Source organism: Hippopotamus amphibius, chromosome 15, assembly GCF_030028045.1.
Source record: "Hippopotamus amphibius kiboko isolate mHipAmp2 chromosome 15, mHipAmp2.hap2, whole genome shotgun sequence".
NCBI lineage: Eukaryota > Metazoa > Chordata > Mammalia > Artiodactyla > Hippopotamidae > Hippopotamus > Hippopotamus amphibius.
This window is the reverse complement of record NC_080200.1, coordinates 20,845,544-20,861,579: the sequence shown is the minus strand read 5'-3', so window position 1 is coordinate 20,861,579 and position 16,036 is coordinate 20,845,544. Positions and strand designations below refer to the sequence as shown.

General features: G+C 39.2%; 1 protein-coding gene across 1 annotated transcript; it reads left to right on the top strand.

Moving 5' to 3' along the window:
- The first annotated feature begins 5,775 nt into the window (after positions 1-5,775).
- Positions 5,776-7,492, top strand: LOC130836682 (olfactory receptor 2T1-like). The gene is made up of 2 exons (XM_057709110.1): positions 5,776-6,700; positions 7,491-7,492. Coding segments are annotated over exons 1-2 (927 nt in total).
- Positions 7,493-16,036: the final 8,544 nt, after the last annotated feature.

Genomic DNA, 16,036 nt, shown 5'->3' with positions numbered 1-16,036 from the left:
CTGCTTCCTATGTGGATGCCCTGCACAATTAATAGGCACAACTTGCCTCCCCTGCATATTTTGCTTTCTCTTCTCTGCATATTTTCCCTTTGCCTTATATATTTATTTGGCTTCTGCTCAGCCTTAGATATTCCAATTATTCTTCAGTATCAAAAATCACTTCCTGGGCTCCAGGAAGCTTTTCCTGATTTATCCTCAAATTTAGAAATTCCTCCCTGGCACCTTTAATGGCAGGGAGATTGCACTCATGGTACTTGTCCAGCTGCCACCTCTCCTGAGTGCTGTGTTCTCAAGCGTGAAAAGGTAATACAAGTGGTACACACAGAGACCACACTCATAGGCTTTGTGCTCAGTAAGTTTAACACAAGTTTGAGGAAATCCATTCTTGCAAATGTAAACACCACCACCAGATATATAACTTTAATTCAGAAATAAAAGGCAAAGTCTTTTCACTTTGTTAAAGGAATATAATAAAACTGTGGACTTTCTGTCCATGAATATGCACATTAGCACCAGATTGTGCTTATAATTTCAGAGTTCATAGATTTCTGTATTACCAGCCTTTAATATTTGGTTAGTCAACAAGGCATTACTTGCTTAATCAGTATCTTATTGACTCCAGATGCTAAGTGATACAAGAAAGAGGAGAGACCACTCAGGAGGAGGAACTTGATGGAAGAGGCAGGGTTTCAGGAGTGGGAGAAAAAGTTAATAAGAGTGTCAGGTCCCAGAAGGAGACTGCATCTGCTCATCCACTCTATTCTCAGCACCTAGCACAGTACTTGACATATAATAGATGCTCAATAAATATGTGTTGAATAAATGAAGGATCAGGTAAGGCATTCTAGGCAGATGGGATGGTGTGAATACAAGCACAGACTCTGCTCAGTAGGAATGTGAGTGGACTTGGGCATATTGAGATGAAGATAAAGGCTGGGACTCAACAGGCAAGTCTGCAATGTCTGGATCTGTTGAGTTTGGCCTTACAGGTTCTGTGGACCCCTGCTCACCTGGAAGAAGCCAGGCTCTTGAACATGAACAGAGGATGCTCCAAAGGAAGGGGAGGAAGCTGGGAAGGGTCAGGCCATTATTGTATCTGTCCAGATTGAAAGCAGTGGCCCCTGGTGTCTTGGGGTCTGGGGGCAACTATGAGAAGACTCTGAAGGGGGCAGTGTTGACCACAGAATCCAAAAAAGTTTGAAAATTAAGTCTACTCTACAGCTCCTCCCAGCAGGGTGGGCAGAGTCAGAGCTACTGGGCTCTCACAGCCCCCAGAGTCCCAGAGCTCAGAGAGCTCATTACCAGGTTGATAATGGGAGAGCTCTGTGCCTCTGCCTGGCTGCCCTCTGCATTCAGGGGCTTCTTCTCTTTCTGTGCCTTCTACCATCTGTGTCATTGTCTTTCCCCTGATTCTTCTTTCTCAGCATCTGCAGCATCTTTTCTCACCATGTCTGTGTTCTCTGCCTTCTCTATCTTTTCTGGGGAAGTATCATTCCTGATATTCTAACATTACCCCTTTTTATTTTTCTCCATTTTATCATGTGTCTTTATCTTGTCTCCTTCTCTTTGACATTTTTCCCATTACCCCTTTCATCTCTACCTTCCTTTCTTGGTTTATTGTTAAAATTTCTCCTCATCTCTATCTATTAAACTAGCTCCCTGTTGTCCTTGTTGTTTATCTATTTTATACATAGTAGTATGTATATGTTAATCCCAAACTCCTAATATCTCTCTCTCTCTCTCTCTCTCTCTCTCTCACACACACACACACACACACACACACAGACCTTGTTGCTATCCCCCTCTTGTAAACTTAAGTTTGTTTTCTATGTCTATTAGTCTATTTCTGTTTTGGAAATAAATTCATTTATATTTTTTTAGATTCCACATATAAATGATACTATATGATATTTGTCTTTCTCTGTATGACTTACTTCACTTAGTATGATAATCTCTAGTTCCATCCATGTTGCTGCAAATGACATTATTTGATTCTTTTTTATGGCTGAATAATATTCCATTGTATGTATGTGTGTATATATATATATATATATATATATATATATCATATCTTTTTTATCCATTCATCTGTTGATGGACATTTAAGTTGCTTCCATGTCTTGGCTATTGTATGTAATGCTGCTATGAACATTGGGGTGCATGTACATACATGTCTGTTATTTTGCCAGTACCATAGTGTTTTGATTATTTTACTTCTGTAGTATAGTCTGAAGTCAGGCAGTGTGATTCCTCCAGCACCATTCTTCTTTCTCAAGATTGTTTTTTCTATTCAGGTTCTTTCATTTGTTTTCATACAAATGAAAAAAAAATTTGTTCTAGTTCTGTGCAAAATGCCATTGGTAGTTTGATAGGGATTGCACTGAATCCATAGATTGCCTTGGGTAGTATGGCCATTTTAGCCATATTGATTCTTCCAATGCAAGAACACAGTATACCTTTCCATCTGTTTGTGTCACCTTCAGTTTCTTTCACCAGTGTCTTATAGTCTTCAGAGTACAGGTCTTTTGCCTCCTTAGATAGGTTTATTTCTAGGTATTTTACTCTTTTTGATGAGATGGTAAAAGGGATTGTTTCCTTAATTTCTCTTTCTGATATTTAGTTGTTAGTGTATAGAAATGCAACAGTTTTCTGAATATTAATTTTGTATCCTGCAAATTTACTGAAGTCATCAATGAGCTCTAGTAGTTTTCCAGTAGGGTCTTTAGGATTTCTATGTATAGCATCATGTCATAAGCAAATAGTAACACTTTTAGTTCTTCTTTTCCAATTTTGATTACTTTTATTTCTTTTCCTTCTCTGATTGCTGTGTCTAGGACTTTCAAAATTATGTTAAATGAAAGTGCCGAGAGTGGGCATTCTTGTCTTCTTCTGATCTTAGTAAAAATGCTTTCAGCTTTTCACCATTGATTATGATGTTAGCTTTGAGTTTGTCATATATGTTCTTGATTATATTGAGATATGTTCCTTCTAAGCCCACTTTCTGAAGAGTTTTTATGATAAATGGATGTTAAATTTTAACTAAACTTTTTTCTTCATCTATTGAAATGATCATATAGTTTTATTCTTCAATTTGTTGATGTGGTTTATCACACTGATTGATTTGTGGATATTGAAAAATCCTTGCATCCCTGGGACAAAACTCACTTGATCATGATGTATGAACCTTTTAATGTATTGTTGCTTTTGGTTTCCTAGTATTTTATTAAGGATTTTTGCATCTATATTCATCAGTGATATTGGCCTGTAATTTTCTTTTTTTGTGATATCTTTGTCTGGTATTGGTATCAGTTGATGGTGACCTCATAGAATGAATTCAGAACTGTTCCTTCCTCTGCAATTTTTTTTGGAATAGTTTCATAAAAGCATATTCTTATTATTAAGAATTCAAACATTACATGTCAAGCTGTAGTCTTCTTTGACTACTGTCCTCACTTAACCCTATCCTGAACCTTTCTCCAGAGGTAACCACTGTTATATTCTGTGTCCTTCAGCACTTTATGTGTACTTCTTTCTCATCTTCTTGCCTCCCCATACTTAATAATACCAAACTTTATACCAACTTGATATGTAAAAGTGGTATCTCTGTTTTAATTTGAAATTTTTTAGTTACTAGTAAAATAAAGCTTAATGTAAAATGAAATAAAGCTTATTTGCAGTCTAATTTCTGAGAGAGATGAGAATTACTGCTCATCATGTTCATCATTTTTCTCATTGATTTGTGAGTATTCTCTATATGTTTTGAATATGAAAAGGGTATATATCATATTGTAGATATTTATTATTATATAATAGTTTATAGATTCTGTTCATTCTTTATGCTGTAATTAATGAGACCATTACTACCACAAGGTCATAAATACATTGTCCTATATTTCTTCTAATAATATTATGTTTCTCAGTTTAAATCTTTAAGCTTCAGGAATTTATTTTTGTGAGAGTTATAATTAAGGATCTAATTAAAAAATTTTTCAAAACAGGTGAGCAATTGTCCTAAACCATTTGTTGGATATTCTTTTCTCACAGAATTTAAATTACATTATTTAAATCCAATTTAAAATGTTCACACACATATGCCTGATCCTGGACATTTTTGTTTCTTTGGTCAATTTTTCTGTTCCTTCACCAATACTAGACTCTGTATGTTTTGAAAACTAATGAGGCAGTCTCACTTTTTACTCTGATCTGTTAGACATTATTTTTTCCTTTTTCAAAACTTTTTGCCTCTTCATCCAGTAAATATCATTAAGCATCTACAACATGATGTGCATGAATATTGGTTCTCATTATTAATTCCCATGACAAATGCTACTGGTTATCATTTCAGCATTATATTTATGTATTTATTTAAAGTACATACATATTGTCTCACAAAAAAGTAAAATTTGAGAGGCAAAAATCATATACCACAGAGACTCTTTTTCTTAATTAGGTATCAACACTCTGATTCTTCTCATTCTTCCCCCTGAGGCAAAATGTTACTAGTTTCTTATGTTTCATTTCAAAGGTTTTACACTATATTTATGGATATGAATATATACAGACACATTCTCAATTCTTTTTTAATACATATATAGGTAAAATGTAATATTATATAATACTCTGTGATATACTATATGATGTATAATATATAATATGGTATAACTACATGGTTACAACATATAAGACATAACATAAAGTTATATGTAACATATAATTATGGTATGTAATGATCATAAGAATTTCTAATCCCCACTGTCTCACTTTCCCCATTTGTGAAATGTGGTTAATGATCATTCTTTCAAGGTAGTTATGAGGATTGAGTGCTAGGATGTGACAGAGGGCTCATCATGGTTCCTTGCACATTAAAAATGCTCAAGTACATGGGAAGTTGCTGTATAACAAAGGGAGATCAACTCGATGATGGATGATGCCTTAGAGGGCCGGGATGGGGAGGGTGGGGGGGAGTTGAGGGAGGGAGGGAATAAGTGAATATGTGTGTAAATACAGCTGATTGACTTTGGTGTACCTCAAAAACTGGTACAAGAGTGTAAAGCAATTATATTCCAATAAAAAAAATGTTCAAGTAATGTCAGCTGTCATCATTTCTAGTCTACTAGGCATTGCCTATGTTGTCACCTTCAATCTTCTTTTATTTTTTGACCATGCTACATGGCTTACAGGATCTTAGTTCCCAGACCTGGGATTGAACCCGGGCCATGGCAGTGAAAGCACCAAGTCCTAACCACTGGACCATCAGGGAAATCCTGTCACTTTTAATCTTTACTATCACCTTATGAGATAGCTGGTATCCCAATTTAATATGAGAAAACTGAGGTTCAGAAAGGTCATGTAAGTGCCCAGTCCACACAGATGATAATATCTTTGCTGCTTTAGTGCTTCTTCCTGAAAAGAAAAAGGAAATACATGAGTGAAGCTGGCCCAGAACTTTGTTAGGAGAAGCAAATATGTGGGCTGGAGTGCAGAACCAAACCTCGCCAAAGCAGAAGCAGTGCCCGCTTTAGCAATGATAGCTTAAAATTTGCTTCTGAACAACGTGCAGAAAGATCTAGAAGTTAAAATAACAACAAAGATAGCCTGCATCTTTGCTAAAATATTTTTTCTTGAAAAGGCCATACTTTTATTTTGAACCAAATAACATTTAAAGAGGGCAAAGCTTTGTGAAAAGTGTTAATGGCCTCAGTATCATAGCACTAACCATAAACCTCCTGCTTCCAGATCCCAGTCCTCTGTCTGGCACACCCCTCTGCAGGAACAATGGCCTTGGTGGAAAACCAGACGCTCATCTCCCACTTCATCCTCCTGGGCCTCTTCACCCACTCACCCCTGCACCTCCTCCTCTTCTCCATCATCATGGTCATGTTTCTGGTGGCCCTCTCTGGAAATGGGCTCATGATCTTCCTCATCAACACTGACTCCCGCCTGCACAGCCCCATGTACTTCTTCCTCAGCTGGCTGTCCCTCATGGACCTCATGCTCATCTCCACCATTGTGCCACGCATGGCCATCGACTACCTCCTGGGCCATGGCTCCATCTCCTTCACAGGCTGTGGGCTCCAGATCCTCTTCTTCCTCACCCTCCTGGGGGATGAGTGCTTCCTACTGGCCTTCATGGCCTATGATCGCTATGTGGCCATCAGCAACCCGCTGAGGTACTCAGTGGTCATGAGCTGCCATGTCTGCTGGCTCATGGTGGCAGGATCTTGGCTTTTTGGCCTGGTGGATGGGCTGATCCAGGCTGTCTTTACACTGCGATTCCCATACTGTGGCTCCCAGGAGATTGACCATTTCTTCTGTGAGGTCCCTGCAGTGCTCAAGCTGGCCTGTGCTGACACCTCCCTCTATGAGACGATGATCTATGTGTGCTGTGTCCTCATGCTGCTCCTGCCCTTCTCTGTCATCTCCGCCTCCTACCTGCGTATCCTGGTGACTGTGCTCCACATGCATTCTGCTGAAGGTCGTAAGAAGGCCTTTGCCACCTGCTCCTCCCACATGGCAGTGGTGTCTCTCTTCTATGGGGCTGCCATGATCACCTACATGCGGCCTCAGGCCTATCACTCCTCCAAGCAAGACAAAGTGTTCTCTGCCTTCTATACCATGATTACCCCTATGCTCAACCCACTCATCTACAGCCTGAGGAACAAGGAAGTGGCCGGTGCTCTCAGAAAACTCCTGGGGAGGTGTCCATGTGGTGCCAGGCAGAGCTAGGTTGGCTCTGGCACCTGCAGATGTGCTCTAGGGCCAGGCAACCTGGACTAACCAACTGTAGATTGATTGGAAGAGAGATGAATATGCTGTACTTAAAAGTCATTCTCTCATTAGGGTTAGTCAGATTTGCACATCAATTCAATCTATAATGTTCATGATAAATGTAGGCAATCTGGAGGAAAAGTTGGGCTGATAGGGTTACAAGAGTAGAAGACACACATCCTTCATTCCACAGTTGCTGGGAAAGTTGGCAGGTGGCAGCTCTCAGCTGTGTTCCTCTCAAGGAATTGCCCATAGCTGAGGAAAGTCACCTTGCCCTAGGCCATGCTTCACCTTGAATGGGCGGGGGATGCCTGAATCTCATGTAGTGGTCAATGGAGAGTACAAAGGCCTGGCCACCTTGCCTCAATTTGACTCTAAAGGGTTATTCCAGCTTCAGAGCTCCCAGTTCCAGAGCACTTCACAGAGGCATCATGGACAACTCCTCCCTGCATCCAATTTTGCTCCCTGAGCTACCTTTCCCTTTTATACATCTTCATACTGAAAGAACTCTCCAATAAACCTCTTGAATGCAAAATCTGTCTAACTTTGCTTCTGGGAAACCTGACCTGTGACACATTTAAACTCAGGAATGATGATAAATTAGAGTTTGCTAAATATGGTCATGTACATGTGCTCAAGGCACAATGTGGGCACTGAGAAGGGCCCTGTTGCATGGTTGATATCAAGGGGACATCAGAACCAAACTCATGGAAACACCTAAGAGAGATCCAACCAGCAGGTGTCAGAGAAGAGCCATCTAGTGGACATAGGGTTAGATGGGACATTCATGCCTCTGCTATAGACACTTGGCAGCTCTCCTCCAGATAGGATGGGTGAGCTTTCAGTTAGGAAGGAGATCATATGAAAGTTGGGTATAAGCTGGAGGAGCAACTGTGGATGGATCTCACAGTTGAGTCATGGGAACTGGAGAACAGCACTAAGCACTGGGCAGGGAAAAGAAAAGTAGAGGAACATGTGCACAGCAGTGTCCAACTTCTTCATGAAGCATGAGTGGTGCTTTGCAAGACTTTGACAGTTAGTTAAGATCTCCACTTCCATCCTGACATTGAGGACTGCTCTAGGAATCCCCATTCTTGGAGTTTCATGCTCCATGAGCTTTATGTTCAGAGATTTTGGAGCTCCTGTGAGTTTTATTCTTCTTACATCTCAACCCTAACCAGAGTGGGAAGCACTGAGAAATGAAGAATGCTGAGCAGAAGGGCATTCTTATGGCTGAAGGAATGTTCTTAAGCGCTCATGCATCCTCACAGGATTGAAAGTGTGAATATAATCTGTAAGGGAAGAAGAAACATATGGGAAGAGTTAGGTGGGACTTAGAAAAACCTTTTCACTGCTCCTCTTTCCTTCTATTTTCACTCAAATAAATAAATAAAATAACAAGATAAAACTTTGATGAAATCGTTCATTCTCAGGACTCGGTTTAAATAAAAAGACCCGCAGTGTGATAATAATCTAAATGGCCTACCTTTGAGAGAAGCAAGCATTATGTATGTGAACTTCACAAAAAGCTTATAAAATTATTTACATTTTGTTTCTGTCTTTAGAGTGCTTTTTGGTGCTTCTAAGGGGATACCTATGAGATACAGGAAGATGTGACAGGGAGATGAGTGTATGCCACAAGACCCCTAAGTGTAACTGGAGTCGATTTCCTGGGGGCTTGGAGAAACCAGGCTAGCCAAGACTGCACGGAGCATCCTGCATTTCAAAATCTAGGAGATTTTTACTTGACCAATTATCCAAGTGGATTGGCCTATGTTTGCAAATATCTCATTTCCCTTTCTTCACCGAATGTTTCATTTGGGATGACAACCTCCTAGTTAATCAGGAAGTTGTACTCCTTTTAAACACATCACTAATGTAGTCACAGCCCAGCAGAAGAATCATTACTCTTGATGCATCCTGAATGGTGATTTTGCAAGACTTTGACAGTTAAGGTTTGTGTTTTTCCTGGAAAGCTATTTAACTGTAAATTTGTTTAGGTATTCATCAACCTTTATACCAAAATTTTTCCTCCTCTTGCAGATTGTGTGGCATGGAGTGAGAGTTGGGCAAAGCAAATTCTTTTCCATTTGCCTCTCTCACTGACCTTCAGGCCATAGCCAACCTTTGTCATTGGCTGAGGGTTGGTAGCATAGGCTGGGCAGGAAGAGAATCAGGGAGAATATGTAGAAAGTATAAGCATCTTGTCTCTGTGTTTGACCCTGAGAGAAAGGGAAGAGTAGAAAGGCCCATGGTTTGGTGGGGGGTGGAGCTCGGTGATGATATTTTGAAAGATAAGGATATGTGACTTCTGATCAAGACAATGTAGTAAATTCATACATCATAAGCCTCTACCCTCAAAATATATAGCAATAATGGATAAGCTGTAAAAGAAAAAACAAAGAACATGCAACTGTTTCAAATATAGTATAAGACAATTTTTGGAATAGAATAAATAGAGGAGTACCAAATAGTAGCAGAGCTGGAAATATGTGCTTGCTGAAGCCTGATCTTGGACTTGTCCTGGGTGGGCTAAATTTCAGTCCTGCAAGGTAAAAGACCCTAAAAGATTCCATAAATAACAAGGAATAGGAGCCAGGTTTTTGGGCTGGAGCCTGGGGCTGGGGATCCACAACCTAACTCTCAAAAGAAACAGAAAAATCTGCTCCCAAGTGCCCCCTGGGGCTCCAATTCCTGATAAGCTGCAGGCCTAGGGAGGCACAGGTGGAGACCAGAGAGCAGGCAGTTACCTCTGTCACAGTGTCAGCATCACATGGGCAGCAACAGCAAATTCTCACTTTAAAATTTGCTTCAGGATGTAGAGCCCAGAAGCCTGGCAAAAAGCAATGGTCAACGACTGAGCAGAGCAGGTTGGTGGGCTCATGCTTTTGCAGGGGGGCATGCATGAGAGAGACAAAAAAATGATAAAAAAGAAAATTTAAATCTCCCCTTCAAAAGGACCCCAAAACAAAAACAAAACAAAAAATGAAAACAAAGCTGAATAAATTCTCTAATTCACTCAAGATGAAATTCATAGTATAAAAGAATTAGACAAAGAATTTAGTATCTTGCAGGGATTTGAAGTGACAGGTGAAGGTGTGTCTCCCAGCAAAATAGAACATAAAATAGTAAGGCACAAATAGTCAGAAATGAACTATGAATGGTAGCTGTGAAAAGAGCCAATGGAAAATATGTAGGATAAATATACTGCATTACCATTTTAAAAATGCAGTAGTGGGGATACACTTTAGACTGAAGCCATCTGGAGAGAAAGTTATTTAAACTGACACTGCGGAAATACAAAGGATCATGAGAGACTATTACAAACAACTATATGCCAATAAAATGGACAACCTGGAAGAAATGGACAAATCTTATAAAAGTACAAACTACCAAGACTGAACAAGGAAGAAATAGAAAATATGAACAGACCAGTCACAAGCACTGAAATTGAAACTGTGATTAAATATCTTCCAATAAACAAAAGCCCAGGGCCAGATGGCTTAACAGGTGAATTCTACCAAACATTTAGAGAAGCACTAACACCTATCCTTCTCAAGCCCTTCCAAAACATAGTAGAGGGAGGAACACTGCCAAACTCATTCTATGAGGCCACCATCACCTTGATACCAAAACCAGACAAAGACGTCAGGAAAAAAGAAAATCACAGGCCAGTATCACTGATAAACATAGATGCCAAAATCCTCAACAAAATACTAGCAAATAGAATCCAACAGCACATTAAAAGGATCATATACCATGATCAAGTGGGGTTTATCCCAGGAATGCAAGGATTTTTCAATATACACAAATCAATGTGATACATCATATTAAAAAACTGAAGGATAAAAACCATCTCAATAGATGCAGAAAAAGTTTTTGACAAAATTCAACATCCATTTATAATAAAAATTCTGCAGAAAGTGGGCAGAGAAGGAAATTACCTCAACATGATAAAAGCCATATATGACAAACCAACAGCCAACATCATCCTCAATGGTGAAAAACTGAAAGCATTCCCTCTAAGATCAGGAACAAGACAAGGGTGCCCACTCTCACCACTATTATTCAACATAGTTTTGGAAGTCTTAGCCACAGCAATGAGAGAAGAAAGTGAAATTAAAGGAATCCAAATTGGAAAAGAAGAAGCAAAAATGCCACTGTTTTCAGATGACATGATACTATATATAGAAAACCCTAAAGATGCTTCCAGAAAACTGTTAGAGTTAATCACAGAATTTGGTAAAGTTGCAGGATATAAAACTAATGCACAGAAATCTCTTGCATTCCTATACACCAACAATGAAAAATCAGAAAGAGAAATTAAGGAAACATTCCCATTTACCATTCCAACAAACAGATGTAGAGATATACCAAGTTCTTGGATTGGAAGAATCAACATTGTGAAAATGACTATACTACTCAAAACAGTCTACAGATTCAATGCAACCCCTGTCAAATTACCAATGGCATTTTTCACAGAACTAGAACAAAAATTATACAATTTATATGGAAACACAAAAGACCCCAAATAGCCAAAGCAATCCAGAATAAAAATCGGAGCTGGAGGAATCAAGCTCCCTGACTTCAGACTATACTACAAGGCTATAGTAATTCAGACAGTATGGCACAGTACTGGCACAAAAACAGAAACATAGATCAATGGAACAGGATAGAAAGCCTAGAGATAAACCCATGTGCATATGGTCACTTTGTCTTTGACAAAGGAGGCAAGAATATATATATACAATGGAGAAAAGACAGCTTCTTCAATAAGTGGTGCTGGGAAAATTGGACAGCTACTTGTAAAAGAATGGCTTTAGAACACTTCCTAACACCATTAAAAAAAAAAAAAACTCAAAACGGATCAAAGACCTAAATGTAAGGCCTGACACTATAAAACTCTTAGAGGAAATCATAGGCAGAACACTCTATGACATAAATGACAGAAAGATCTTTTTTGAGCCAGCTCCTAGAGTAAAGGAAATAAAAACAAAAATAAACAAATGGGATGTAATGAAACAAAAGTTTTTGCACAACAAAGGAAATCATAAACATGATGAAAAGACAACCCTCTGAGTGGGAGAAAATATTTGCCAATATTTGCCAATGACAAAATATTTGCAACTGACAAAAGATTAATCCCCCAAATATATAAGTAGCTCATACATCTCAATATCAGAAAAACAGACAACCCAGTCCAAAGATGGGTGGAAGACCTAAACAGACATTTTTCCAAAGAAGACATACAGATGACCAACAAACACATGAAAAGAATCTCAATATCACTAATCATTAGGGAAATGCAAATCAAAACTACAATGAGGTATCACCTCACACCAGTCAGATTGGCCATCATCAAAAAATCTAGGAGCAATAAGTGCTGGAGAGGCTGTGGGGAAAAGGGAACCCTCCTGCACTGTTGGTGGGAATGTAAATTGATACAGCCACTATAGAGAACAGTATGGAGATTCCTTAAAAAACTCAAAATAGAACTACCATATCACCCAGCAATCCCACTATTGGGCATAAACCTGGAGAAAACCATAATTCAGAAAGTTATATGTACCACAATGTTCATTGCAGCATTATTTACAATAGCCAGGACATGGAAGCAACCTAAATGTCCATCAACAGATGAATGGACAAAAAAGATGTGGCACGTATATACAATGGAATATTACTCAACAATAAAAAGGAATGAAATTAAGTTATTTGTGGTGAGGTGGATGGACCTGGAGTCTGTCGTACAGAATGAAGTAAGTCAGAAAGAGAAAAACAAATACTGTATGCTAACACATATATATGGAATTAAAAAAAAATGGTATTGATGAACTCAGTGGTGGAGGAAGAATAAAGATGCAGAGGTAGAGAATGGACTTGAGGACATGGGGAAGGGGGCACAAAGGGGAAGCTGGGACAAAGTGAGAGAGTAGCATTGACATATATACACTACCAAATGTAAAATAGCTAGTGGGAAGCTGCTGCATAACACAGCGAGATCAACTCAGTGATGGGTGATGACTTGGCGGGGATGGAGAGTGTGGGAAGGAGTCATGGGAGGGAGGGGATATGGGAATTTATGTATAAATACAGCTGTTTCACTTTGTTGTACAGCAAAAACTGACACAAGTGTAAAGCAATTGTATATTTCAATAAAAAGCTTAAAAAAAAGAAAAAATTAATAAATTAATCTGATCTAATGTGTGATTTAAGGCCAGTATATCCTCATTGATTCTTCTGTCTGGATGATCTGTCCATTGATGTAAGTGTTAAAATTCCCTACTATTATTTTGCTACTGTCAATTTTCCCCTTTATATCTGATAATATTTGCTTTATGTATGAATATTTAGGTTCTCCTATGTTGTGTATGTGTGTGTGTGTGTATTCTTCTTAGATTAATCCTTTGATCATTATGTAACACCTTTGTCTCTTGTAACAGTCTTTATCTTAAAGTCTATTTTGTCTGATGTAAGCATTGCCACCCCACCTTTCTTTTGACTTCCATTTGCATGCAATATCTTTTTCCCTCCCCTCACTTTCAGTCTGTGTGAGTCTTTAGACCTGAAGTAAGTTTCTTGTAGACAGCTCATATACAGGTCTTATGTTTTGGTCTGCTCAGCCACTGTCTTTTGATTGGAATACTTGATCCATTTACATTTAAAGTCATTATTGATAGCTATGTACTTATTGTCACTTTGTTCATTGTTTTGAGGTTTTGTTTTGTTTTTTCTCTTTCTTCTTCTTTTGTCTTGTTCCCTTGTGATTTGATGACTATCTTTTTGCTATGTTTGGGTCCTTTCCCTCTTTTTGTGTGTTTATCTATTATAGATTTTTTGGTTTTGGTTACTGTAAGGTTTATCTATAGCAATCTCTATATATGTGATTAAGTTGCTGATCTCTTAATTTCAAATGAATTTAACACCCCTCCATTTGTACTCTCCTCCCCTCATGATTATTGTTTTTGACATCATATTTGATATCTATTTGCTTTATGTATTCCTTAATGGCTTATTGTGTATATAGGTTATATTACCATTTTTGTCTTTTCAACTTCCTACTAGCTTTGTATGTGGTTGATTTATTACCTTCATTATCTATTTGCCTTTACTGGTAATCTTTTTCCTTTCATAATTTTTATGTTTCTACTTGTGGCCTTTTCTTTTTCACTTCTAATATTTGTTGTAAAATTTGTTTGGTAGTGCTGAACTCTTTTAGCTTTTGATTATCTGTAAAACTTTTGATCTCTCCATCAAATCTGAAGGAGAGCCTTGCTGAGTAGAGTATTCTTGCTTATAGGTTTTTTCCCTTTTATTTACTTTAAATATATTTTGCCACTTCCTTCTGGCCTGCAGAGCTTCTGTTTAAAAGTCAGCTGAAAGCCCTACCAAATGTAAAATACATAGCTAGTGGGAAGCTGCTGCATAGCACAGGGAGATCAACTCGATGATGCGTGATGACTTAGTAGGCCTGGGATAGGGAGGGTGGGAGGGAGTCGCGGGAGGGAGCGGATATGGAGATGTATGTATAAATACAGCTGATTCACTTTGGTGTGCCTCAAAAACTGGCATAACAGTGTAAAGCAATTATATTCCAATAAAGACCTTAAAAAAAGTCAGCTAAAAGCCTAATGATTAATCCTTTTATGTAACGTTGCTTTTCCTTTGCTGATTTTAATATTATCTCTTGCCTTTAATTTTTGCCATTTTAATTTCAATGTGCCTTGATGTAGTCCTCTTTTGGATTGATCCTATTTGGCTTTCTGTGCTTTCTGGACTTGGACATCTGTTTCTTTTCACAGGTTAGGGAAGTTTTCACCTACTACGTCTTCAAATATGTTCCCAGCCATTTCTCTCTCCTCTCCTTTTGGGACTCCTATAATGTAAATGTTGGTATGCTTGGTGTTGTCCCAGAAGTTGTCCTTAATTTTTTTTAATCTTTTTTTTTTCTGTTCACTTCAGTGATTTCCACTGCTCTGTCTTCCAACACACTAATCCATTTCTTTGTATCATTTAGTCTACTGTTTTTTTTGTCTAGTGTATTTTTCATTTCAATTATTATATTCTCTCTGTTTGGTTTTTTATATTTTCTAGCTTTTTGTTAAAAACTTTTAGCTTCTCTGTTCATCCAATCTTCTCCAGAGTTCTTTGATCATCTGTACAATCATTACCTTTAGCTATTTATGGGGTAGATACCTATCTTCACTTCACTTAGTTATTCTTCTGGGGTTTTATCTTATTCTTTCACTTGAAACATAATCCTCTGTTGCCTCATTTTGCCTAACTTGTTGACTTCACTTTTATGTATCTGGTAGGGTGGTTACATTTCCCAGCCTTGGGGAAGTGATCTTTTATAGGAGATGTCCTATTCCTCCCTGCAATCCACTCCCCTCTGGTCAATAGAGCTATATGTTCCAGTGGTTCTCCCTATGTAGGCTGTGTGGCTCTTTCTGCTGATGTGGACTAACTACTGTTCGTGGTCTGGTAGGTGTGGCTGATCCCTGGTCTGGTTGATTGCCAGGCCTGTCTTATGTGGAGGTTTCTGGCCACTTTTTGGCAGTGTTGGATCTGGAGGTGGTTGGCTGCAGAACCCCAAGGGGGCCCTGGGACTATTGTTAACTCAGTGGTGACCTGAATCAGGGTCATGAGATCCTGGGGCTGGTGCCTGCACACTGGTTGGTCAAGCTTCTTCCTGAGGCTAGTGTCAGCCCACTGGTGGACAGAGTTGGGTCTTGGGGTCTGGCTGCAGGTACTAAGGGTCTCTGAGCTGGTGTCAGATCACTGATGGCTGGGGCCAGTTCTTGACACAGCTGTCTGTTGTATCTGTTGTATCCCAAATATTGTGTTGTCTTGCTATAGGTTGGGGACAAGACCCAGCCCATCCAAGGCTGGTGCTGTCCTGCTGGTGTGTGGACTTGGTCCTGCCACAGCAGGCCACACAACTGTGGATGTCCTGGGGCTGGTGTCTGTCCACTGGTGTGCATATCTATCTCCTGGGGTATGTAGCTGCAGGGCTTTGGGGTCTTGTGTCTGGTGTCTAGGCACTAGTGTGTGAGGCCAAGTTCCAGTCCCTCTGATGGGTGGGCCATGTCTAAGGGCATCTGTGGGCTAAGTTTGTCTTACGGTGGCCTGTCTGTTGGTGGTGGGTCTGTGTCTCTGCCCAGTTATTTGCTTGCCCTGAGGTGTCCCAGCATTGCTGCCTACAGGCTGGTGGGTTGGGGTTGGGCTGTGTCCTCTGGCTAAGAAGGTAGAGCAAGGATTCAAAGAT